The sequence below is a fragment of the Chrysemys picta genome, chromosome 2 (assembly GCF_011386835.1).
Source record: "Chrysemys picta bellii isolate R12L10 chromosome 2, ASM1138683v2, whole genome shotgun sequence".
Taxonomy (NCBI): domain Eukaryota; kingdom Metazoa; phylum Chordata; order Testudines; family Emydidae; genus Chrysemys; species Chrysemys picta.
Window position 1 is genome coordinate 192,697,328 of NC_088792.1, and position 25,739 is coordinate 192,723,066.

A 25,739-nucleotide genomic window follows, 5' to 3' on the forward strand; every position below is an offset into this window, starting at 1 on the left:
GGGAGCAATATGTGCAGATGTCACAAAATTATTTAGAATAGTCAAGACTTGAAAACACTATGATGAACTCCACAGGGACTCAACAAAACTAAGTGTATGAGCAGCAAGATGGCGGATGACATTTACTGTTGACAAATGTAAGTTAAAAGGAATAATTTGAACTACTCATACACATTTCTAGGTTCTGAAATAAATAATTGTGTCTTTTTCTTGAGCATTTATAGTTATGTGCCACGGTGGTGTGAAAAGGTAAAGGCATTGCAACCTCTACAGGGTTAACAGGGCCCAGGTGGCCACATGGCTGCGACCGGGTGGAGTATGAAAGGAACCTAGGGGAAAAGCTGGGTCCAAGGGGAGCTAAGAAGAAAGGTGTGCCTTTTCTCCTGGCTGGCTAAAGGGTGGGGGGGAGGAAGCATTTAGGGAATTATTCTCCAGTGCTTTTAAGTCCATTTATTTTTTCTGTTTATTATAAAAGAGTCTTAAAAGGATTGAGGTTTGGACCTTATTTCTGTTCCCTGGCTGGTGAAACTGCCCATCAGTTTGCAAGTACTCATAATGCAAACTAACAGTTAAAACATAAAAAGAAGGGAATGGAAAATACTAATGAAAATATTTACCACAATATAAATGGATTGTATTCTCTTACATTTAATACTCTTTCCCTTTGGATTATTAGATATAAAAAAAGGATGTAGTAGAAATAGAAGAGGTTCAGTAATAGGCAACAATATGGTTAAAAGTCATGGAAAGACTTTCATCAGAAGAGAGAGAGAGAAAAGGTTAGGACTGTTTTATTCAGAGAGGAGACAAATAAAAGGGGATATAAAGTACATACAATTATGAATGGTATCTAGCAGTTATTTGGGTGTTCCTATTGATCCTTTCTGATACTACAAGAGTAAGTGGATTAAAAGTGAAACTGAAAGACAGAAAGAATTAAAACCAGTAAAAGGAAATACTTTTTTTATGTTTTACACAATGCATACCTAGCCTATAGAATTTATTGTCACAGGATATTACTGAATCCAAGAGTTTAGCAGGATTAAAAAAGATGAGACATTTATATAACTAATGAGAGCATCCATAGTTACATTAAAATAAACAAAGCAAATAATAAATGATACAAATCTTGTGTTGCAGGGCATAAGCCACCTACTAACAGCTTGGGGCAGGAAGAAAAAAAACCTGTCCTGATGGGCCATTTCAGGAATTCATGCACCTTCCACTCGAGCATTAGCTACTAGTCACCATTAAAGATGGAATACTGGACAAAATACACCAGTGGTCTAATGTAATAAAGCATTTACTATATACCTAGTTAGTGCTGTGTGGATACTTATGCAGTGCTGAAATGATCAATGAAGCTGATAACTATGCACCTCAATTTAAATGTTTTAATACTTTGGATCAAGGAGATGGTGGTAATCTGTAACATACCTGGATTATCCGCAAACAGAAATGACTGTATGGAACCATAAAATTAAATCAGTCTCCACTGTAATTACATGTATTAGTATTTGAAATAGACAGAGTTTACATTTACTGCAAGTTTCTTTGAATTATGATTAAACAGAGTAAAATACATGTGCAGAAAAGGATGTTCTAAATTGATTGCATACGCTTCATCAAATAGGGAAAGCTTTCATGCAGTCAGAAGATTCTCATTTATATGACCATTATAAAATAGATTAATAAATCCCAGAAATAAGTTGTATGGTACTGTGAATGTCCTAACAAGATTTTTATGTGGAATCGGAAAAATTATTTTCGTAAACCCTAAAATATTTACATTAAATAATATTGTTAACCTTATTAGCGTTTCTACATATTTAATTTCTGAAGGAGTATGTTTTCAAAGTTTTAAAAGTTGGCAAAAAAAAAAAATCAGAAAATACAGGAATGAAATAAAAGTTTTATTTTATCCAGGCCGTAAGGGATTTCTTGTATTCCTTGTTTTGCTTTAACTGGTCAACATTCTAAAATCAAAAAGTACATATTGTCTTTTTCATCACTTAGTGTTTGGATGTTTGTGAGTTTTTTACCTGCCTTCTTTTGCCACAACTTTTCTTTGAAGTTGTTTTCAAATGGGTCTCCATCTTTGAGTAAATCTGTTTTGAGGTGACTGCTTCACAATGCAAGGGATCGTTCACTGCCAACATCTTAAAATACAAAAGTTGATATATCCTCATCAGCTAAAACTCCAGTACTATTGTTATGGTTATCATGACAGGACTTCTGATTGACTTTTTTTGGCCATTGAATCTCACCATTACAATCCACCCTGACCTGTCACTTCTAACAACACTAACACCAATGTGAATTATGCAGATAAATCTATCACTCACTGTCCAAAGAACAGACCACTATCAATATATACCCTTTCTTACTGATGTACATTCTCACTCTAGCAGCTAACCTGTGTCTATGAGGCATTAATAGCCTAGTGCTTCATATTTCTAGAGACTTTGGTATTGAACTGTGTTCACAGAATATATGCAAGAGCCCCTCTCTGCTCAACCCTCTTCATCAATGCCCCCCACCCACATAACAAACAAACAAACCCCAACAAAATAAAATCAGGCTGAAAAATAATTACAGTCTACCAAATTCATATTTTTAGATTAAGAAAATCTTAAGAAAATGGGAAAGAAAATACCACTTCACACCCTGTGCCCAACTCCCTGGAGTTTTTAGAATAAAACTTCTTTTCATTTTCTTTTGGTGAAGAACATTCTTAAATAGCAGCAATAAAAGATTCTATATCTTGTAAAGAAAGTGCAACAAAAATGTCTGGATAATTTTCTTTAAGTTAAAAGCCTTTGTAGACACAAATTAAAAGCAAAATTAGGAGATTCAAAGCACAACTTACGTTCTTGAAAGTCTGAAAAAACTTGGTGCTAAATTCATCACTATTGCACTGAATTCAGTTTACCACTTCTTGTTTCATTAAAACTCAAGAGGAAGTATCATACTCTATTTAAATTATTTTTACTGTGCCATTCAGCAAGAAGTTCAAATGCTGTTAACAAGTTGCATTTGTACTAGGGTGGTCAAGTGATTAAAAAAATTAATCGTGATTAATTGCACTGTTAAACAATAATAGAATACCATTTGTTTAAATATTTTTGGATGTTTTCTACATTTTCAAATATTTTGATTTCAATTACAAGACAGAATACAAAGTGTACACTGCTCACTTAATATTTATTTTTGATTACAAATGCTTTTACAGTGAAAGTAAAAGAAATAGTATTTTTAATTAATCTAATACAAGTACTGTAGTGCAATCTCTTCATCATGAAAGTTGAACTTACAAATGTAGTATTATGTACCAAAAACAACTGCATTCAAAAATAAAACAAAGTAAATCTTTAGAGACTAGAAAGTCCACTCAGTCCTACTTCTTGTACAGCCATGGCTCAGACAAACGAGTTGGTTTACATTTGCGGGAGATAATGCTGTCCACTTCTTGTTTACAATGTCATCTGAAAATGAGAATGGGCGTTTGAATGGCACTGTTATAGCCGGTGTCGCAACATATTTACATGTCAGATGTGCTAAAGATTCATATGTCCAATTTGTTTAAATATTTTTGGATGTTTTCTACATCTTCATGCTTCACCCACCATTCCAGAGGACATATGTCCACGCTGATGACGGGTTCTGCTAGATAACGATCCAAAGCAGTGTGGACCGATGCATGTTCATTTTCATTATGAGTCAGATGCCACTAGCAGAAAGTTGATTTTCCTTTTTGGTGGTTCAGGATCTGTAGTTTCCATGTCAGAGTGTTGGGCTTTTAAGACTTCTGAAAGCATGAGTCACACTTCGTTGCCCTCAGATTTTGGAAGGCATTTCAGATTCTTAAACCTTGGGTCAAGTCTTGTAGCTATCTTTAAGAAATTTCACATTGGTACCTTCTTTGCATTTTGTCAAATCTGCAGTGAAAGTGTTCTTAAAATGAGCAACATAATGCTGGGTCATCATCTGAGATTGCTATAACATGAAATATATAGCAGAATGTGGGTAAAACAGCAGGAAACATACAATTCTCCCCAAAGGAGTTCAGTCCTATATTTAATTAATGCATTATTTTTTTAACGAGCGTAGTCAGCATGGAAGCACGTCCTCTGGAATAGTGGCAGAAGGATGAAGAGGCATACGAATGTTTAGCATATCTGGCATGTAAATACCTTGCAATGCCAGCTGCAAAAGTGCCATGCAAACGCCTGTTCTCACTTTTAGGTGATGTAAATAAGAAGTGGACAGCATTATCTCCCGTAAATGTAAACGAACTTGTTTGTCTTAGCGATTGGCTGAACAAGAAGTAGGACTGAGTGGACTTCTAGACTCTGAAGTTTTACGTTGCTTTGTTTTTGAATGCAGTTATGTAACAAAAATTTATATTTGTAAGTTGCATTTTCACGATAGAGAGATTGCACTACAGTACTTGTATGAGACGAATTGAAAAATACTATTTCTTTTGTTTATCATTTTTACAGTGCAAATATTTGTAATCAAAATAATAATATAAGGGGGGAATGTACACTTTGTATTCTGTGTTGTAATTGAAATCAATATCTTAGAAAATGTAGAAAGACAACCAAAAATATTTAATACATTTCAATTGGTATTGTTTAACAGTGCAATTAAAACTGCAATTGATCACGATTCATTTTTTAATCGCGATTAATTTTTGAGTTAATCGCATGAGTTAACTGCGATTAATGGACAGCCCTAAATTTTACTAACTTGTAATCTAAACAGCTATTATACATGCAAAGGTTTTTAATGAATGTGTTGTAATAACTGAACCTGGTAAAGTTTCAAGCTTGTGTAAAAGCACTGGGCTTACATATTCTGTAGTCTACAGCTACTAGGTGATACGATCACATACTTGAGCTGGTCTGATATACCATCCATTAGCTGGTTGTAGTACACAACTTTGGGTGAAGACAGACTGACACATAAAAAATGGAAGCATATTATTGCTTATAAATTTTGCTAGTCCCATTAAATAAAAAACTGGAGTGAAATTTAAAGGAATTACGCTTCCTTTCAGAAAGTCACAATTACAAGAGCATACAGCTCAGATGATAAAACAAATCATAGTCTTTTACTGTAAAAGGAGGCAATGGTTAAAGATTTTAATACAAATTACAGCAAATATTAGAAACACACAATCTACCTGGCAGAACTAAGATACAGCATCAAATGCAATGAACAGTCTAATTACCTCAGCGCACATACACACACACACACAGTTGGTGAGAGCTAGTATAGGTGAAACCTATTATTTACTGTACCTGCTCACAGTTGACTTGTGAATGGTGATTGGTTGTCTTGGTGATATACTCCTTTGATGGTATTAATGATTTTTCATGTTCTTCTCTTTTGGCTCTGTGCACTGTACTCTTTAAAACCAATCTGAGAATATTTGCTCCTTCAGTTGGGCTCTTTGTTTGATGCTGTGATATGCTGGTGTTCGCAATTTCTTTGTCTGACTCAGAAATCTGTATATGTATCTTCTTTGAACTGTGACTTCCCTCAAGTATTTTTGTGGTGTTTTGATTTGATAACTTTCCCCCCTTTTTTGTAGTAGAACTGAGTAGTGCAGGTTTTTTCAAACCTAGATTGGCATTTGATATCTGAAGCATTGATTTGTCACTAGCAGATAATGAAGAAGAATTTAGCTTCTCAGGTTTGATTCTACTTGAATTCCTACCTGAAGATGGGCTACTAGAAAAAGCAGAATTTGTCAGCTGCTTACCAGTTTCTTTTTCCTGGTCACATATAGGTCTACCACTTTTTACATTTGCTTTCCCAGTCATTCTCTGAGCAACAGTGCCATTAGTAGGATTTTTGAATGACACAATTTGGACAGGTTTGTATACCTGATTTACACTGGGGTTGCATACAGTTAATTTAGACATGGTGACATCTCTAACTACTTTTGGAGAATGCTGTAAAACACTCACTTTTTTCTTTCCTTCATTGGCTCTTGTGGCCTTTACATCCATTTGCAACAACTTTCCTTTGAAAATAGGTATAATTCTAGTGGCATTGTTCCTTTGAGAATCCACAGATGAATTCTTAGACATTCTTAAGGATTCAGTTGAGTGAACTGGTACCCCTGATGCTCCTGGAGTCTGCTGCTGCTGTCTACTATGCACTGTTTTCTTCATGGCCTCAGCAACAGCATCCTCTGGACATGGAATGAGATTTGAGAAAATACATTGTTTTGGCTGACTGATCAAAAGCTCCATCCTGTGGCTAATTCTTGAACTGCCTTGTGAAGACCTCTGCTGCAAAGTCTCTCTCCTTGGAGGTGCTTGAGTCAGAGATACCTTGCATATCGGTTTGCCAGTCAGATTTGCAGGGTTGGCATTTACTCCCTGAAACACACAGCTGTTGCCAAACTGATTCACCTGAATAAAGAGAGTTAGTTTACAATGCTACAGCAACTTAGTCTGTATACAACATACACTGTACACATTTTTGTGTTGGTTATTTTACAATTCTGTTTTTTTAAAAACAACCTAGAATTAAGAACATTGTATTAAGACTGTCTATTAAGACATTTAAGGAAAGATTTTTCAGCTTGATAAATGAAAAGTAATATGTATGCAAATATCTGATTGTCAAGATGGCAAATATGTTGCACAATATATATCCTTTCAAGCAAGAATAAAAAAGCATACCACAAGCTATATATGGAGATCACTTCACCCACCACTGAAATGTAATCCAGCAACCTTTTAACATCACATAGCCACAATAAAAGACACAAGGGGAAATTTTCTGTTACAAATACAAGTGGAGAAACCATTTCAGTAATGTGCCCCTTTCATATGCAGTATATCAGATCATTTTATTCCTTCTCATGGAAAAAATCCACTGAAATGGAAAAACTACTTTGAAAATTCTGTGCAACTTGCCACACTGAGTTTCTGCTACAATATCCTCTTTGAGGAAAAGGGTCTACAGCCCATAGGGAGAGATCCAGTTCCACCCTTCAGGATATTATGGCATGTGCATGCAGAGCAAACTCCTCTATGCTGCTCCTCAGTGCTCCTATTGTGCCACAGGAAACCTAGATGCCTTTGACTCCCTAATCAGCAGATATGTTCAATCAACCCTCTCTTTAAATGAGTAGTGGCTGCTATCATTCAAAATAAGTTTTGATCTGATTACAGTTATCTTCCATTAGGACATTCTCCTTAATTGCACAGTTATCACAGATGGTAATACTATGGCTATGCCCTCTGTCTCACACCAGGCTGATAAATCACCTGAAACCTCACAGAACTCTGATTGTGTGGTTTTGAGGGATGAGGGACAAAACTCACTGGATCCAGTTTCCCCATTCTCTGCTCATTATGAGCTACATTTGGTTGATATAAATTTGGTTGGTTCCTCAAAAGGGGAAGACCTAATCCTTAGTCATTATCTTAGGGTACATCTACACTACAGGGGGGAGTCGATTTAAGATACGCAAATTCAGCTACGTGAATAGCGTAGCTGAATTCGACGTATCGCAGCCGACTTACCCCGTTGTGAGGACGGCGGCAAAATCGACTTCTGCGGCTTTCTGTCGGCGGCGCTTACTACCACCTCCGCTGGTGGAGTAAGAGCGCCGATTCGGGGATCGATTGTCGCGTCCCAACGGGACGCGATAAATCGATCCCCGAGAGGTCGATTTCTACCCGCCGATTCAGGCGGGTAGTATAGACCTAGCCTTAGAGCAGTACTTCTAAAACTGTGGAATGCAAAGCAATTTCTAGTGGTCCACGCAGAGCTGGCTGACTGTCCTTGTCTCTAGTTACTTCTGCAGACATCTGGACTTTTCATAGCAAAGAAATGCCTGGATGCCTGTGAAAACTGTGGGAAATAAGGAGGAGCCATCCTAACTTTCCCCATTAGGGGCTGCAGCTGCTGGAAAGAGAGAAACAGGAGATCTTAACACCAGATCTTAACATTTTCAAAACTCTGCAATTTCTACTGCATTCTTCAAATTCTACTCTTTGTTTTTAAAAAATGAAGTTTTTCTTCTTTCACTGACAAGATAATCAGAATGTGTGCTATTGCTTGGCAAAGGCTGAAATGTATATTTCATATAGCCTACTATTCTAAAAGGGTTGTAAATTCTGCTCCTTCCCATCCTCTTCACCTCTGAAGTGTGAACTTCAGCCTGACCAGAACCATTTAAATGCTTGTGGTAATAAGTCCAGACCACTTATTTTCTCTAATTTTTTTTTCAAAAGAAGGAAAAAATATTATTGTGATATTATGGTGGCAGAGTTAAGATAAAAAAAATCAGGAAAAGGAAACCTTAGATTCCAACTGAACTGTTAATTTGGCTACATATCACTTCCATATTTTGTTATACAGTTATGATGTGAACAGTAATATGTCAGGCTACCCGTTTAAGTAGAAAACCACAAGTATTAACAATGATTCATGGTGAGAAATACTTTTATACTCTTGTAGTGTTCTGAAAATTCACATGGGAAAGAGCACGTATTATCATTAACAACACTGCCCATCAATATAAATATTAATATAAACATAAAACTTCTTACGTGCATGGGATGTTTGATGAGTTCCTTTGTGGCATACAATGCTTTACTTGTCATTTTTACTGGAAATCCACATAGATGAGGAAGTTTAGACTTTAGGTCAGAAACAAAAGAGTTTAACACACCTTCTAAATCTATTCTAGTAAAATATTGGACTGGTTGGCTTCTTATGCAACTTAAAGGGTACCTGAATAAGTGTTAAGGGTTATGTAAGATGGCTTTTAGCATTTTGTATAATGAAATCGTTTATCCTTTTCTTGAGTAAAAGCTTAAATACACACTAAAATTTCTTCAAAAGAATTTAAAATAAAAAAAAGCAGCTTTACTATTTTTAAAGGGACCAACATTTTAGTAGTTTTAATGGTTTTAGAGATTTGAAAGTGTTACTCTTATTAGGCTAAATTAAGCCATTTTCATTCCCATTGAGAAGTACTTTATTGCTTGAGCAGTCCCGTTGAAATCAATGGGATTTCTTGCAGAATAAGGTATTTATTCAACATGAGTAAAAGTGACAGAAACTAGTGCTTTATTTGTAATATCCTCCTGGTTTTCTTCATTTCCTTCTCTGGATATTTTAATTATTTTCTCATTCAAAGCACAACTCAATATGAATCTTGGTTTTTAGTCTGACTTCTTTCTTTGTGAGCATGGTACTGAAATCAGAATTCCCTAATTAATGTGAAGACCCTCTACTGGCAGTCATTTCAGCAGCAACATAAATTGTCTGAAACAAGTATTATTTTTTCAGTATTTCAATGACGCAGGGGTGAATTAAAAAAAGTAAAGCTAGAATATGGAGGATATTCTTCACTGGATTGCATAAATTGCAAAGCAAAGGAAAAATGAGCCTAAACTAATTAATAATGCCCCTGGTAACGGGTGACCTGCTAAGAAAAATATTCTGTTAGTGCCATTTCTTGTTTCCATATCAAGGAGGCCTGAAAAGATTTATTTTTATAAAAAGGGGGGGGGGGGTTCTGCTTGTTTTTAAGATTATAAAGTCATAGGTCGTCTAGCCTGTTTTTCCTAGAAGACTCTTGATGATTGTGAGGAACAAGTAACTTCACAGATATTATGGGGGTGAAACCAGACTTAGGCTTCAATTGTGAAGACACTTAAAATGTGCTGAACTTTAAGCATGAGAGTAAATGTTAGCAGGATCAGAGCCTGTGTGGTGAAGTAATTTTATTCAGATTAAGACTTACTAAAACGTAATTTTTATTCGATGGGCTTTTTTTGTTTTTGTTGTTAAAACCTATTTAACCTATATGCCTGAACAAACAGGCTGAAGAAAAATTATTCTCTCTAAGATTTGGCATCCCAGCCCCTACAAGAGTTCCAATTATATCTTAGGGTCCTTTAAGAAACATCTCCAGCAAAATAGGGAAGACCAGATTTGACATTATTCATTAATAACACAGAAGGACTGAATTAAATATTTTGGACCATATTTTCTGATGGCATAGCCTCATTCACTTCAATGGAATTACAACTGCAGTAAATTTGGCCCTCTATTTGGATTAGAGTTTGGATCTTGGCTAGCATGGTAAAAGAGAAGGCGGTCCAACACAAAAGAAAATATATATAAAGGATATGTAAAGAGTCGTTCCCCTATCAGTTTGAAGTAAACACTGCAATATATTTTTGTCTCGCCATGATCCTCTGGAAGGATATACCCATACTAAAAATAAAATACACATATAAATGGAATGTTATTATAAACAATGTGATTAATACAAAAACATTCAAAAAAGAGACAAAAGGGAAAAAAATCGTGTTCTTTCCTACCAGATTCTTCCAGTGCACCTGAAAGTCTTTGTATGAATGAAAAGGAGACTCTGGTGGAATTATATGGCTAATACTTATGATCTGACCCATTTTCATGCTGTACAGGGGTAAAGCAAAGACAGAATGCTAGATACAACCCACAGCATAGTTGAAAACACATTTTAAACTGTTTGTTTTTGTTGGAAATTAAATAGAACTTTACCTTGGCAAGACATAGCACCAGTTACTTAAAATGGAGTGTCTCTGAATGACTGTATTTTTATTGTTGTCAAATATTTCTAAGATGTTTGCTGAAATGTCAAAGTCTTCCAGCTTCAAATAGAAAAAAGTGTTTGGTTATTTTCAAATATTGCTTCATTTATACAAAGTGAAAAAGGAACACGTAAAACATCTAATGTGCATTCAAATGTACTACTGAAACTTATACATGAATATTCATTTATCAGTCATTGCAAACTGCTAATTTTAGAATTATATTCACATAATCACATGGCAGAGTCTGTTTCAAACTTTAAAAACCTATACTTTCAGGAACTGGCTAAAGATGTAAATGACTTAAAAGCTGATAGGTCATATTGGAGGCACTTTAACATGCAAGGATACTGGATCCAGAAGGACTTGAAGCACCACATAAATGTCCTCAGATTGAGAACATCCTTACTATCCCTGCAGTACTTTTAAATTCTACTCAGAAACTAACATATTCTAATGTTGGACAACTTAGTGACAGTATTGCACCATAATAACCAGGGTTGCAAAAGATCCCAGCAAGGCTACCAAGAAGCTATATGCCTTTGCCTCTTGGAAAAATCAAGAGAGATGCCCAGATATTCTGAGAGAAGACATGCTGGAGCTAAAGCCATAGACATTCTTAGACCTGAAGAAACATTCTTTTCTGACTCTGTTGTTTGTCATGGTTTGCATCCATCCAGTGACAGAAAAGCCCTTCCTATTGCTGTGTCTATCTTCAGACTCTACCAAATTATGGACCACAATGGGATTATACTGATTATTGATAATGAAACTACATCATGTTAATTTCCATCATCACTGCCTGTGTCATTTTCAAGGATACCCTAAAGTTGTCTTTGATTAGTATGTTGTCTAGCTAGAGGGAAAAGTGGAATTTCTTTCTCCTGAGAGCCAAAGATATTCTAAAGGATAGAAATGGATTGAAAATGCTTGCTTTTGTAACAAAGAAGTAATCAGAAATTTAGTACTCGTACCAGATCAGTTAAGGTGACATGGCGGCTATCACAGCTGATGGTAATTTCTTAATACTGGGTTTCCTGATATATTTGCTAACCATGCTCACGTCCAGCATGACCCAAACTGCTCCCATCTTTTTTGGGGTATCACAAAGAAAATGGAGCCGGTTTCAAAGAAGTGCTGTGCAGATAGAAATTCTTTGATAGCTCTGATGGCTAAAAGTTGATAGGTGGTTTTGAACATAAGATGTTACTCTAAGTTATTATAGGATGAAAGTGAAAGAAGGATTATCTCCTGGGGAATGCTGGAGAATATTATGGTATAAGGCGACCTAGTGGCATAAAGAGGTCCATCCATTGTAATCATCATGCACTGTGTGTAGATGTCCTTCTATTCTGTGGAGACTACAAGAAAGGGGTCAGAAACCCTGGTGTCAAACAGGGTTTTTGGTGTTTGTGGATGATACAGTGCTTAAATTTCAATGGCTTCATCTGCCTCTATTGCTACTAATTCATCTTCTCCTCCAGAGGAGGGCTGTTCTGTAACATCTTTGCGCGGCAGTCCCAAATGTCCCAAAAACATTTCACGTGAAAAATCTACTATCCTTGGGGAAATAGTTCTACCAGCATGCACTTCCCTTTTCCCATGCTCTGTTATTATTTTCTATGAAATTCTCTTCAAACAGTAACTGTAGGGAAATCTCACAGCTCTGACATTCTGATTGGAATGACTGTCAGACTCCTATGAGTACAGCCATATCCAATAATATATGGCATATATATTTAGTACAAGATGAGGATAAACAACTAACATAGTGCATGTCCAATAACAATTGGGAGTAAACATCTTGATCCCCCATGTCCTTTTCAAATAAAGCATCCCAGATAAAATACAGCCAATAAAAAAGTGCAAGTAGGATGAACAAAATTAGCCATAGAAATTAGAACTGTTCAGAACCTTGGGTGGCGGTAGTCGAATTGTGCAAGCCTCTACACTGATGCAAAGTTGGGTCTCTGATACATTGAGGTCCATGACTGAAATAAAATCAAAACCAAAACCACTGTGTATATCTATATAATTGTCTATCAAATGAAAAAGTAAAGCCAAGATGCTTATTTAAAAAAACAAAAAAACCCAAAAAACAACCTTCCCACCATTATGCTCAGTGTAGCAGTACCAAAAAAGAAGAATTCCTCTTCATGTACAAAGAATTGTATTCAATTTTTAAAAATCAAAATAAGCATTGTCTGGCTAATTCCTAATATCAGTGACTAAATTTCACTTGTAAAATGTATGTGAACATACATAATTGCACAAAGCTCACAGTTGTATGTCCAAATGGTCACTTGAATGCACAAATACCAATTTGCACAGGCAATTACCTACTCCTGAAAATATTTCCAGGTGCAAATTTAGGTGCAAATGTTTTAAAATTTAGTTCTTAAAATTTATATTTGAGGTATAGAAATAAAATAAATATATTTTTCTATATATTTATTCATAACATACTAAGGAACAACCCCACTGTGGCCTGATGTTTTGAGAACTGTAAATTTAAGGCAGTTAATCATAATTACTCATTTTACTTTACCCATGTTCATCAAACCTCCATACCACTTGTGCAGTCTGAACTACATTTGCCTAAAATGAATGGTTATAACCAGGTTCTTTCAACCATATATTTCAATCTATGGTCATAGGTTAAGATTAATAGTATAAAATACTCCTCTCTCTCTTATAGAGATTCAATTAATTTGAAAACTGTCCATACAATTTAAAGAAGAATCTCCCAGCAGGTATCATATGATTGAAGTTATTTGTAGATTGCAAAATGAAAAGATATTGAGTTGATATACTAAGACCATGGAAGCTTTAGTACAGTCTTACTAATTTCTAATATACTTACAATATTAACACAATATTGTACTTACCAACAGCATTTTGCCTTCCCATTTGAGACAAAAAATTGCTTCCTTAATAAATAAAATAAGTATGTATTATTTTTATAAAATGTATGCATAAACCTAGTATACTTTAAGACTTTTATCTCAGAAATATGCATGAAAGCACAACAACTATATACATGATGTTTATCTCTCAGTAAGGAATTTGTACACAGAATTGTTTTTCATTAGGTAACAGTTAATAATGCAACTTCCACCACCATGTGTATGTGTGTGTGTGTGTGTGGGGGGGGGGCACAGTGTCTGGATAAGTGAGAAGAAAAGGATGTGGCTCCTGTAAGGTTGCTCCTCTCCTTCAAACTGAGGTGGGTAGGGAGAGGGAGGCATTACCTAAGCTAGGGCTGGCCAGAGGGGGTAAGGTAAGCCACTGGCCTCCTGCGGGGATCGGAAAAGGTATATATGCTCTGTCCTGCCAGACAGAACCCTCTCTCATGGATCAGCAGTTCCCACCCATTGGACAAGTGTAGTCTGTTGTGGGCACTGTGTCAGTTGCCTTTTTCAGGACTGGGAAGGAATTTTTCACTTATCATCAGATTGGCTGGAATAGTGTGAGATTTTTCACCTTCAGGACCTGATTGGGTCAGCCAGGAAGTAAGGTTAAAGTTGTTGCAATGTGGTTGGTAGCAGTGTCCAGTGCAGATAATTATTCCATAGGGAGTCTGGTTCTCTGATTAACTGGAGTTGGTCGTGGACTTAGGGGAAGGCACCCCCTAAAGAAGCTGGGGCTCCTAATGTCTGTTACAGTGAGGAGACAACTCCCTTTTCCCAGCCCCTTAACCCTCACATGAGGGAAAGGCAGTGGGGTCCCAGCAATGGTTGCCATCAAGGTTGGAGGGGTGGAGGCTGATGGCAGCCCTCCACAAACAGGTGGAAATGAGTGAGAAATGAATGATAACCTGCACTGTATGAGTTATTGCTGGTAATTCCCAGATGAATTAAGTTACTGAAGTTGCAACCTAAAAAGCCACATTCCTCACATCTTCTTGTTCTTCTTAAATGTCTGGGACAAATTCCTCAGGCTCAAAAGGAGAGTTGGATAGAAACATTGCTTTGTCTTCTTCCATCCACCCAAACCAGCTGATAGATTAGAAGCAACCCCAGAGCTACCATGTATGTTTCACAAGAAAAAGTTTTAGTCTAAGTCAGGGGTCGGCAACCTCTGGCACGCGGCTCGCCAGGGTAAGCACCTTGGTGGGCCGGGCCAGTTTGTTTACCTGCGCGTCCACAGGTTTGGCTGATCGCGGTTCCCACTGGCTGCGGTTCGCCGCTCCAGGCCAATGGGGGCTGCGGGAAGCGGCGCGGGCCGAGGGATGTGCTGGCCGTGGCTTCCCACCGCCCCCATTGGCCTAGAGCGGCAAACCGTGGCCAGTGGGAGCCACGATTGGCTGAACTTGCAGATGCGGCAGATAAACAAACTGGCCCGGCCCACCAGGGTGCTTACCCTGGCGAGCCGCGTGCCAGAGGTTGCCGACCCCTGGTCTAAGTGATACTATGAAGTTAAGAACCAAATAGTGGCCTTGATTCCAATGAGGAGGGGCCACTGAGAACAGATAGGTAGAATGTCTCAGAAAGTACCCAGGGGAATTGGGGGTAAAGGTGCTGGATAGTGCTTTTCATACTGGTTGAAGAAGGGCTAGTGTGTACTTTGTCTCCACTCTCCCTCATACCAACCAGCTAGCCATGCCCCTTGGGCATGGAAAGCTTGTGGAAACATTCTGCCTAGGTCACATGAAGGGCACTTGGTGGAAGGAGGAAAGAGCTGTCTGAACACTCTTCTTCATTAGCATAACTATACATAACAAGATACAGTGTAACCTTGAAATATAAAATAACTACTGTAGCAATATCATCCTTTGGGTAGATAGACTATACACCCCAGAACAAACACTAAAAGTTTAGTTCAATAAAAGTAAACCAATTTCACACCATCTGAGGATCTGGCCCTCTGATTTTAATTCTTTTTCTTGAATACACTGACTTGGTTTTAAAGGGATGTAAATCTGTTTTGAAAATAGTTAATGAAGAAAAAATGATTCAAAATAAAATAAAAGATTCTGATAACAGTGAGACTGGACCTAAAACAGAAAAATACATTTTTATTCCAATTTATACTGTAGAATAAATCGATACAATTTCTGTGAGGGATGAATAGCATGTGGTTGTGTTGGAACCACATCCATCGGTGTCTGGTCTTCTACATTTGCTAATTTGCCACTCTTCTCCCCTTGTTCAGTTAGTAGGGGAAACATTGTTAGGTGGTAAGAATAACAACATCTAGCCTTATGAAACTTGGTGGAAAGACCTGGTCGTAAAGCATGTCACTGTCATCCTATTTAAGTGAAGTGTGCAACTTCTGTGAAACAGAAGTGTTGATTATGAACAGCTGATTTTGAAACCTATTTACAGTATTTTCATAAATTATTTGCTGTACTGCAAAATTTGATTTTGAAATTATTAACTGAATATGCTATGGTCAATTTAAATGGTTATTAGATCAATTATACAGGGGGGGGAGAGACAGAAAATTTGAATTACTTGCCCTTTTATATTATTCATTAAAAAAATTGAACTGGGATAAAGAAACAACCATAGAAATACAAACAAACAAAATGTAAGACTAATAATCAAAGAGTAGGCAGCATATGCATGGCAAATATAATTTAAAAATAATAAAGTACTGAAAGTCAAAGGGTCAGACTCTGACCCAGTTGAGTAAGATACCTTGTACCAACAGATGACCAGCCTTATTCCAGCTGGGGGCAAGTCTGGTTATAAGTGTGTAACAGAGACATGGTTGAAGGATGGCTGGGCCAACTCTCTCTGGAGCCTCAATCTAGTAATATTAACCAAGGGGGGAAAAAAGATTTAAATAATTATATAATAAGTAGATTTTAAAGCAATTAAATCAAGATTTTATAAAAGATAATCATACTGTCATTTTGGGCCAGATCCTGAAAGATGCTGAGCACCTGTACCCTTTATTATAGTTGGGAACTGCAACAGATTTGAGCCCCTTGGGATTTGGCCTTTTACATTTTACTGGACACCAACATTAAGGTGCATTCTAATGCATTCTGGGTTTTTGAAGGGTCAGAAGGTTGGAGGGAAAGGAATGACTGAATGAGTTATATACAGTACTTTTCAGTGGATTCCAATCTCTAACCAGTGAGTCCCAACATGTACACACGTCAAACCCAGCTGCCAGTCTAGCCTGAGATCAAGGATGTTTTTTGATGAGATCACAAGTTTGGTGGATTAAGATAATTGTGTTGACATAATAAACCTAGACATCAGTAAAGCATGTGACTCAGTCCCACATGACAATCTGTTAAAAAATAGCACTAGACAAAAATCAATGTAGCCTATACTAAACACATTAAAAACTGGTTAGCTGATAGCTCTCAAAAAGGATGTTTCTAGTGAGGTCCTATCTGTTCTCAGTCCAATGCTATTCAATACCTTTATCAGTGATCTGGAAGACAATATAAAATAATTGCTAATAAAATTTTCAAATGACACAAAAAATGGTAGAATGGTAAGTAACGATGGGGTCAGATTAGTTATACAATTTGACATAGATCACTTGGTAAGGTGAGCTCATCTGAACAAAAGGTCTTTTATACAATCAAATGCAAGGTCATACATCCAGGAACAAAGAAAGGTAGGCCACAATGAAGATGCACATGCATGATTACAACTTGGTTTTGATTATAACTACTGGCTTCCTACTTAGCAGTTTCTGAAAGTCCACACTCAGCCATACAAATGCAAACGTTGTATCACAGGCAATGTAGCACAACAGAATCATAATATACATTGCAAACAAAACAAAAACAGGTCTTGGACAAGGCTTCACAAAGTTTTCTATACTTTGCATTATTTGGTACTGTAAGCCAATCCTATAATACACCGCATACGCATTTTGTGCAAAATTTAAGTAGGGGGGAGATTTTCTGTTGGAATGGAAATTGCAAGCACTATGAAAAACATCATTACTACTGGAATCACAAGTACTGGTAACAATGAATAAGTGTAAAAGTGTGAAGAATCACTTACTGTTGCTCCATGTTTCTCTAAAAAAGCCTGACATTTTCCTGTTTTGTAAAAAGATATCTAAACAAAAACAAAAAAGAATTATCTGAACCCTCTGAACTTAAAAGGAGTATTCAACAATTACTGGTGCAGCCTTACCACATTCTGTACTAACCATTCTTCCAGAGCCAAGTCCTGATATCTACCTGTCTGAATTATTGGTGGGGTTTTTGTATTATTATAGAGCCTAGAAGTCCTAGTCATGGACCAGGACCCACTATGGCAGAAATTTCTAATAAAATTGCTTTGAAACTACCTCAACTGTCCTGAAGTGGGGCTGGTGACTGAAAAGATCCATAATGGACCCAGGATGGCTGCTGTTGGTCTCTTCCCTGGCTAACTCCGTTCTCAAGGTCAGCGGGGAAGAGCTATTTTTCTTTGTCCCTAACCAATGACCAACATAAAATATTTAATTAATGCAGTTGGATGAAAATGTCTTCAGACAGGGCTGGCTCTAGGTTTTTATACAGCTCTGTGCAACTCATGACATGCAGGGTCCCATTATATTCCCCCCCACACACACACAATTTCTGAGGCTCTTGCTCATGACACTGGGGAAAGAGTAAAGAATATTTTTAAGTGACAAACGTAGCAATTTTTGCTGTTTAGGAGCAACAATTATATGTTTTATTAGATTTTGTATATTCATCTTGATACGAAAGAGATTTTTTTATACATTAAAAAGTGAATACATCATTTAAATAAAGTCACTTTTCAGTGTTAGACGTCAGGCCTGGCCCAACAGCATCTTTGTTTTATAAGAACTAGCTCATTAATATGTGAAGTGAATGATAGTTTAAAAACACCAGGCACAATATTTTAAAAATACATAAAATATATAGTAGTATATAACATTAAAAATTGTGTAATTTAGTTTACAGTGAAAGTTAAGAGATTGCCTTATTCTGTAAAAGACACTCCCAAAGCATCGCCAAATATTTTGGGTAAAATCCTGGACCTACTGAAGACAACAGTTTTACCATTGTCTTCAGTATGGCCAGGATTTCACTCCTCCTCAACACTTAAGGCACATTTCACTGTACTTCTCTATATGAAGTGATGATACACATTACTTACCACTGTCCTTTCAAATAATATGCCACATACATTATTGGTGTTAATTTACATATTTTGCATTAACAACAATTTATATTTAAACTGTATCAATTTACTTATAGTAGTTCTACTAATAAAACAACTTGAATATACAGGTAGAAATACTGTAAGTATCAGAGATTTTATTACTGACCGCCATTACAACTGAAATTTGATTCAGTGTTCCAGGGACAGGTGAGGAAAGGATGTCTTGATGAAGAAATAACAATTGCCTACAAAGATAAAACTTTTCAAAATTAATTCTGAACTGAATTTCCTTTAAATTGGGCTTGACATCTCAGCATTAGGTTACCTTTATTTTAGCTATATTTTCCTAAAGCTTAACTACATTTACCAGTAGTTCAGTAGAAAATGCTAGATAGCTCAAGTTACTGAGTCACATCCCACCCAGACTGGTCAATCACAAACAGTTACCTGATAATTGTTTGGAGACCTTTGTGAGAAGAAACAAAATCCACATTCAGAATTGGCACTCTCTCTCTCCCAGAAGGTGGGAAGGTAAACGTGAAACAAAACAAGAGTAGGCATGGTAACTGGAGTATGTTGGGAATGAGTGTGTGCTTTTTGGAAGAGAACTACCACTTTATTCCTCACCTCAACCTCTGTAAAACACTGTAATATCTCAGGTGATACATTCAAAGAGTTCCAGCTTTGCATAGGACTATGGACTAACTTTTATTCTTTTTATTCTATTTTATTCTTTTATAACCTTTTATTATTCCCTTACTAATTCAGTGGTCCACTCTTGACAAGTGACTTAAAATTGAACACCTTTACAACCTATAAAGGATTTTGTTGCCTTTTTTAAAAAAAAAAGAACCAATCATCATGTACCTTACCAGAACAGCTATAGGAAAAAAATGTATTCTGTAATAAGTATGTCATAACTGTTAGGAACTTTACTGATCTTGTTACAGTTAACTACTACTACTAATGAAATACTTTAACAAAAAATAAAATAAAATAACTTCTTGAGAATGGCAACCCTTATTTGCCTTTACCTGCAAATCTTCATCTGTGTATTCCTAATCTCATTTTCTGCCAATTTAGAACTCAGTGTAACTTTAATGGCACAGAGTTTTTGTAACTCAGGCAGACTGACGAAGAACAGCGACTGGTGTCTTGTGTCATTCATCTTATTTTGTTAACTGTCCCAACTCAGCAGCTTAGTCTTTAATAGAAGAAAAATATTACATCATTATCACAAAGAGGAGGCTATTATTAGGATATTGTGTAATTATGAGATAATGCAGATGTAAGCAGAGTCAGAATGAGCTCTACCCTGACATCTGGTGGTGAGTTGTGGAAAAGGACTTCAGGGGCTGATCTCGTTTGCATGGGCACACCCACCCCACCTAGCATGATGGGACTGCTTGCCCAAATGGTCACTTTGGCTGCTGTGGGATCCCCAGGCTCTTTGTTATTGGGGCAGGAGTAATAAAGTGTTGTTATCCAGGTTTTGTGAATCAAGGACAGTAGAACTGTACTTGGCATTTTCTAACAGAGGGACTCAAAATTAATTCTCGCCCTCAACTAAGCCAAACTTACTTGGAGGTGGATCTTTTGCTCATGGTTTGTGTTATGAATCCTGTTTATGGTGTTTCCCCAAAATAATGCCACATTGTTTCCCTCCTTTATTAAAAGGCTTTTGCTACACTCAGACTCTGTGCTTGCGAGAGGGGAAGTACTGCCTCTTAGAGGTGCCCAGGGGGGTGGTATGTAATTGTCCGAGGTCACTGGGTGGGGGCTCGAACTGGTTTTGCATTGTGTTATTGAAACAGAACCCCTAGATACTGAACCCAGCCCTTGTTGCTGCCAACTCTGACGGGCAGAAGGGTTACACAAACAAATTAATCAATACAACTGTATTCCTATTAACATTAGGTGGGAGTTTATAACATATAATAGCTTAGTCAGCTTAGACAATTTATCACATTTCATGCATTTTATAACACAGTAAGCATAAACCTCACAGATGATGTTAAAGTAATGTTATGGGCCCATCTTATGTTCACAAAAGCAAGACGCTTCAGAATTAAGGCAAGAATGACATTGTTGTGTCAACATTTTGGACCAATCAAGACCCTGTGATCTACTAATGGAGACCTCTCTCGGTCAGGATCATGCCTTCCTGCATGGAAAGGGGCGTCATCTGCCTCTGCACTGTAATCTTTTTTCTTACCCCAGCGTCCCAGTAGGGATCTGAGTCAAGCAATGGTAATAGGCAGGCTGAGGAACAGATTGCAAGCCACATGACTAGACTAGACACACATAAAAGTCCCTACCCATGCACCGTGCTGGAAATGTAATATATCCTAGAGGCTATTTCTGTGTCCTCCACCAAAGTTTGTCCCCCTTTCAAACTATAGGGGAATATTATATTCTATATAGTTTCTTATACCATGCTTATACCTGAGCATTTTCTAGCGCATTCAGCAACTGTCACATATTATTTATTTCCATTTCCTACCCAGAAGGAGAAGTATGCACAGTGCAGTGTTTTGTTTTGGTAGGGATTTTTTAATATACATGCAGCTATGTTTATGTTACAGAAGGCAAGATCAACAAAACATGCCCTGCATTAGGAATGGAAGGTGGTGAGATTTGTGATAATCATTAGAAATTTATTCCATAGTCTCACACTACTCCTGAGAGAGCTATGTCTCTGGCAAAGATGAGTTTTATCCTTATTATTAAACACACGCCGCTGGAATTTCTTAAGTGCTGAAGGCCAATATTAAAGCAAGGAGATCCATGCTGAGAATTCCTCCTCTTCAGCTCCCTTGTGCTGGTTTTCCCATAGGAATGGATGATTAGGAAGCAGAGCTTCAGCTGTTGTAAACTGTTATTGGTTTCACTAAAATCAATGAAAGCTATAACAATATACATTATCTGAAGATTTGCCCTTATGCCTTTAGTTATTGCACTGCAGACCAGATAAAGTCTGAAGGCTATAGTGTAACCTGTTTGGAACTAGATCACTTATGACACAAAAAGTTAATGAACAGCTATTTCACTGCACAAAGAAAACGTATCCAATTAACAGAAATATTCCAGAAAAAAAGAAATAGTTAACTAAGAAAGACAACTTATATCCAATCCGTCCTCCAGGTATTGCCTGATAATTATAGCCGTTCTCATACTCTCCTCCCACCCCCCACCCCCCAAATAATCAAGAAGGATGGAATGGCCTTACCAGAGCAGAAGAAATAGTAACAATAATAATGCAATCCCCTTGTTAAATCTCTGCAAAGTTACAATTCATCTGAAAAGATTATTTGTAAATTATGACTTTAAGAAATCTGAACAAACATTTATTAAGGAATAAATGTTACAGATTAATGTTACATTTGTAATTTTACTCTAATGAATACCTTGCTTAAAATTCAACCACATTTATCTAAAAAGAGTTTAAGTATGATTAAATCTGTGGCCCAAAAACTGAAAGACCAGCAGTTTATCAATTAAATAATCCCATGCAAATAAAATGCAGGGTAAAATGTGGAGCTACACATCATACAGCCTCATCATACAGACTGAAAGCTGAAACTAAGGGCACATCTAAATTGTCCTGCAGTTTGGACTACAGGGGTCTGAATAGGAGTGTGCACCAAATGCTGTGCTGTAGCTCCCCCAAGTGGATGCTGCAAGTCTGAACTAACAGTTTCTTTGAAGCTGTTTGAAGAGGATTACATTCATGTGTAGCAGCAACCTTTTAGTTTGTGCCCAGAGTGTCCACATGGGGGGAATTACAACACAGCACTTCGGTGTGAAATGCTAGTCACACTCCCATAGTGCGAACTGCAGGGTAGTGTAGACAAGACCTCTGCAGAGTCACATGCGAGCTGAATAAGTAAACAGTATTGCCAACCCAAGTGTTCAAAAATAATGAGAAGAGGGATCCCAGGCTGGTGGAGGCACTCACAGGTCCCTTCTACTTTTCCCTACTTCCCCATCAGTGGACCAAAGAGAAGAAATAACATTTTAAAAACCAAGTTTGGTCACATAGTCTCCCTGATACTCAGTTTTCTGTTTTATGAAAAGTGATGTCAGTGTGAAAACTGCACTTTAAGTCTTAGAAGATGATTTGTGGTTGAACATTTTAATAGGTATATATGCATATAGAACTTACCCTACTGGATCAGACCAGTGGCCCAACTAGTCCAGTAACCTATCTCTCTTGGTATCAAATACTTCAAAGAAAGGTACAAGTAACCCCATATTAGACAATTATGGTGTATCTTGCCAATAGAGATGTTTTTTCCAATCCCGTCAATTAGTGGTTGGATTACAGTAAAAAAAATGTATCCTAATATAATTGCAGGTAGCCACATAATCCATATAATACCAAATATGAAGAGAAGCACGATCCAATAGGCCAACACCACAAACCGCAGATAAGACACACTCCCTGCCCCTGCCCCCAACACTCACTTGTTCATGAGTCACTTGCAAAGAGGAAAGCTCTGCCCCTCCGGACCTCCAAGGTGGCACAGGCTGCTTACAGATTGTCAGCAGGGTTTAATGATGGAAGGCAGATTAAGGATGCCCTTCAAATAAATACAGTTCAAACAACTGTTTAGTTTGCCCCAACTATTTAATTTCACCCCATCTATTTCTTTTCCCAAATCCTTCTAAACTGGAGAAAACTGCCCCTAGCTGGCCACCGCCCAGAGCAACTTCCAGCCCACAGGAGCAGCGTTTGGGATGCTTTGCTTTGGATTTAGAGCAGAGGTGGGCAAACTACGGCCCGCGGGACGTCCTGCCTGGCCTGAGCTCCCGGCGGGGGAGACTAGCCCACGGCCCCTTCCCTGCAGCCCTCCCACCCCCAGCTCACTCGCTCTGCCGCCGGCGCAATGCTCTGGGCGGCAGGGCTGTCAGCTCCTAGGCAGCAGAGTCAGGTCTGCGCGGCTGCAGAGTCAGGTCTGACCCGGTGCTCTGTGCTGCGTGGTGGCAGCAGCGGTGTGGCCCGTCTGCAGACGGGTGGCGCAGCTGTAGAGCTGCCAGCCACTGGTGCTCCAGGCAGCGCGGTAAGGGGGCAGGGAGTGGGGTGGTTGGATAGAGGGCAGGGGATTTCGGGGTGGTGGTCAGGGGGTGGGGGTGTGGATAGGGGTCGGGGTGGTCAGAGGGGGAATAGGGAGTTGAATGGGGGCAGAGGTTCCAGGGGGGCAGTCAGGAAGGAGAGGGGGGTTGGATGGGGTGGCAGGGGGCAGTCAGGGGCAGGGATTCCAGGGGCAGTCAGGGGACAGGGGTCCTGGCGGGGGCCGTCAGGAATGAGAGGAGGGGTTGGATGGGGCGGCGGGGGGCAGTCAGAGGCAGGGATCCGGGGGTGGTCAGGGGACAGGGAGCGGGGTGTGTGTGGATGGGTCAGGGAGGGGGGACGTCAGGGAACAGGGGGGTTGAATGGGGTAGGAGTCCCAGGGTGGAGGGGGAGCAGATAGGACATGGGGGCCGGGCCACAACCCCCTCCCCTAACTGGTCCTCCATACAATTTCCGAAACCCGATGCGGCCCCCAGGCCAAAAAGTTTGCCTGCCCCTGATTTAGAGCATGAGGAATGGGGGGAGGGAGGGCTGCTGAGAGATTTATCAGATCACTATTGAACCTGCTCTTTCCGCACAATGTGGATGGGGTTAGTTCTGTGGAGTACTTTATTCCCGGAATAAAGCTGAGAAAGCAGCTTCCCTGGGGCAAAGGGGAGAAGGACCAAGCCCCCGCCCATCCCCAGTAGTGACAAGTGAATGGGGGTGTCAAATGGAGGGGCAGGGACGGAACCAGGCCAGGGCAGCCCCTAGACCCTCTCCCCACCTCAGCACGGCGCTCTCACGGGAGGGGGCGAGTCGGCATGCTAACCGCGCGCTCCCTCCACTCGCTTCGCGCCTTTCCTCCCGCGGCCACCGGCCGCCTTCAGCTCGCGCGGCTTGGAGCAGGTGCGCGAGGCTGCTGCGTACGCGGGCGTCGGCCGGGGAAAGCTCGGGGCTCGACAGACGAACGAGCCGGGTGAGCGCCGAGCTTGCGCTAGCAGCATCTTGGGAGTGGCTGCGAGAGACGGCAGCAGCAACGTCCTGCTGGGTGATGGGGACGGGTGTTGGCACGAGGCGCTCAGATCCCTCCCTATGCAACGCATATACCGAATAGGGAGATGTATAGGGGGCCCAAACATGCGCCGCAGATGTAGCCCAGCCCCAGCACACGACGAGAAAACCGGCCTCCTGCAGACCCTGCGTGCTAACAGCAAGTTGCTGCGGGTGTCACCTTGCTCCCCAGATAATTGTCGTGGCGCGTCGAAGCTCCGCCTCGCCGCTCTCCCGCCAATTTTCAAGATTTCAGCTTGCCCTCTCCTCGCCCAAGGCCGGGTACCAGGACAATGCAGAGACCACACAGCGCCCCTACAGTCCAAGCCGCCCCCTGCCACACGGCACGTCTGGCAGGAGAGGAGAAGTCACATTAAAACTCCCCCATGGTTCTGAAGGGCCACTGGGCACATTCTGTGTGAGATTGAAACGAAACGCTGCCTGCACTATACCCACAGTGCGACCTGCGGGGCTCCCGGGGGACTCGTCAGTCACCACCAGGTGGGTGAAACTATGAAACTAACAATCGCCGGATTCCCTTAAGGCCCGGTCTAGATAATAAGTCGGAGGTGACGCCATTACCATCCATTAGTGTTGCAGAAGTATAGCTTGAATTTAATTAATGGAAGTTGCCTGAATAAATTAGCAAAATGAGCTTAACTAGTAGAAGGGGAATTACACATTTCTGTCGCAATATTTTACGATTACTGCATTTCCTCTTTTCAATTAAGCGTTTACTGCTAATTAATACTGAAGCGTTTTGACTTCACTGATTTGCGTAACTGTGACAATCCGGCTACAGTTGTAAATGGCATAACAAGGGTTACTGTGTTTACTGAATGGTTTGGAGGAAAGGAAAATTACATTTAAGGAGATGATCAAATCACCAGTACAGAATTTACAATTCAGTGTAATGAA

General features: G+C 39.2%; 2 protein-coding genes across 2 annotated transcripts in view; one reads left to right on the top strand and one right to left on the bottom strand.

The window, feature by feature from the left end:
* The window catches only part of C2H18orf63 (chromosome 2 C18orf63 homolog), a 29,555-nt gene extending 4,421 nt beyond the window's left edge, over positions 1-25,134 (bottom strand). Inside the window, exons 1-14 of the mRNA XM_065582467.1 lie at positions 25,003-25,134; positions 23,183-23,298; positions 19,750-19,919; positions 18,882-18,960; positions 17,597-17,653; positions 16,262-16,373; positions 13,508-13,549; positions 12,534-12,610; positions 10,570-10,679; positions 10,368-10,464; positions 10,148-10,260; positions 8,583-8,766; positions 5,307-6,428; positions 2,043-2,159 (exon numbers count right to left, since the gene is read on the bottom strand). Coding sequence (XP_065438539.1) covers positions 2,043-2,159; positions 5,307-6,428; positions 8,583-8,766; positions 10,148-10,260; positions 10,368-10,464; positions 10,570-10,679; positions 12,534-12,610; positions 13,508-13,549; positions 16,262-16,373; positions 17,597-17,653; positions 18,882-18,960; positions 19,750-19,883 — 2,244 coding nt within the window. The 5' untranslated portion in view covers positions 19,884-19,919; positions 23,183-23,298; positions 25,003-25,134. The remainder of the gene's footprint in view (positions 1-2,042; positions 2,160-5,306; positions 6,429-8,582; positions 8,767-10,147; positions 10,261-10,367; positions 10,465-10,569; positions 10,680-12,533; positions 12,611-13,507; positions 13,550-16,261; positions 16,374-17,596; positions 17,654-18,881; positions 18,961-19,749; positions 19,920-23,182; positions 23,299-25,002) is intronic.
* Positions 25,135-25,182: 48 nt separating this feature from the next.
* Positions 25,183-25,739, top strand: part of LOC101938136 (cytochrome b5) — a 31,561-nt gene continuing 31,004 nt past the window's right edge. Inside the window, exon 1 of the mRNA XM_065585163.1 lies at positions 25,183-25,322. The gene's annotated coding sequence lies outside the window, so the exon portion shown is untranslated. The remainder of the gene's footprint in view (positions 25,323-25,739) is intronic.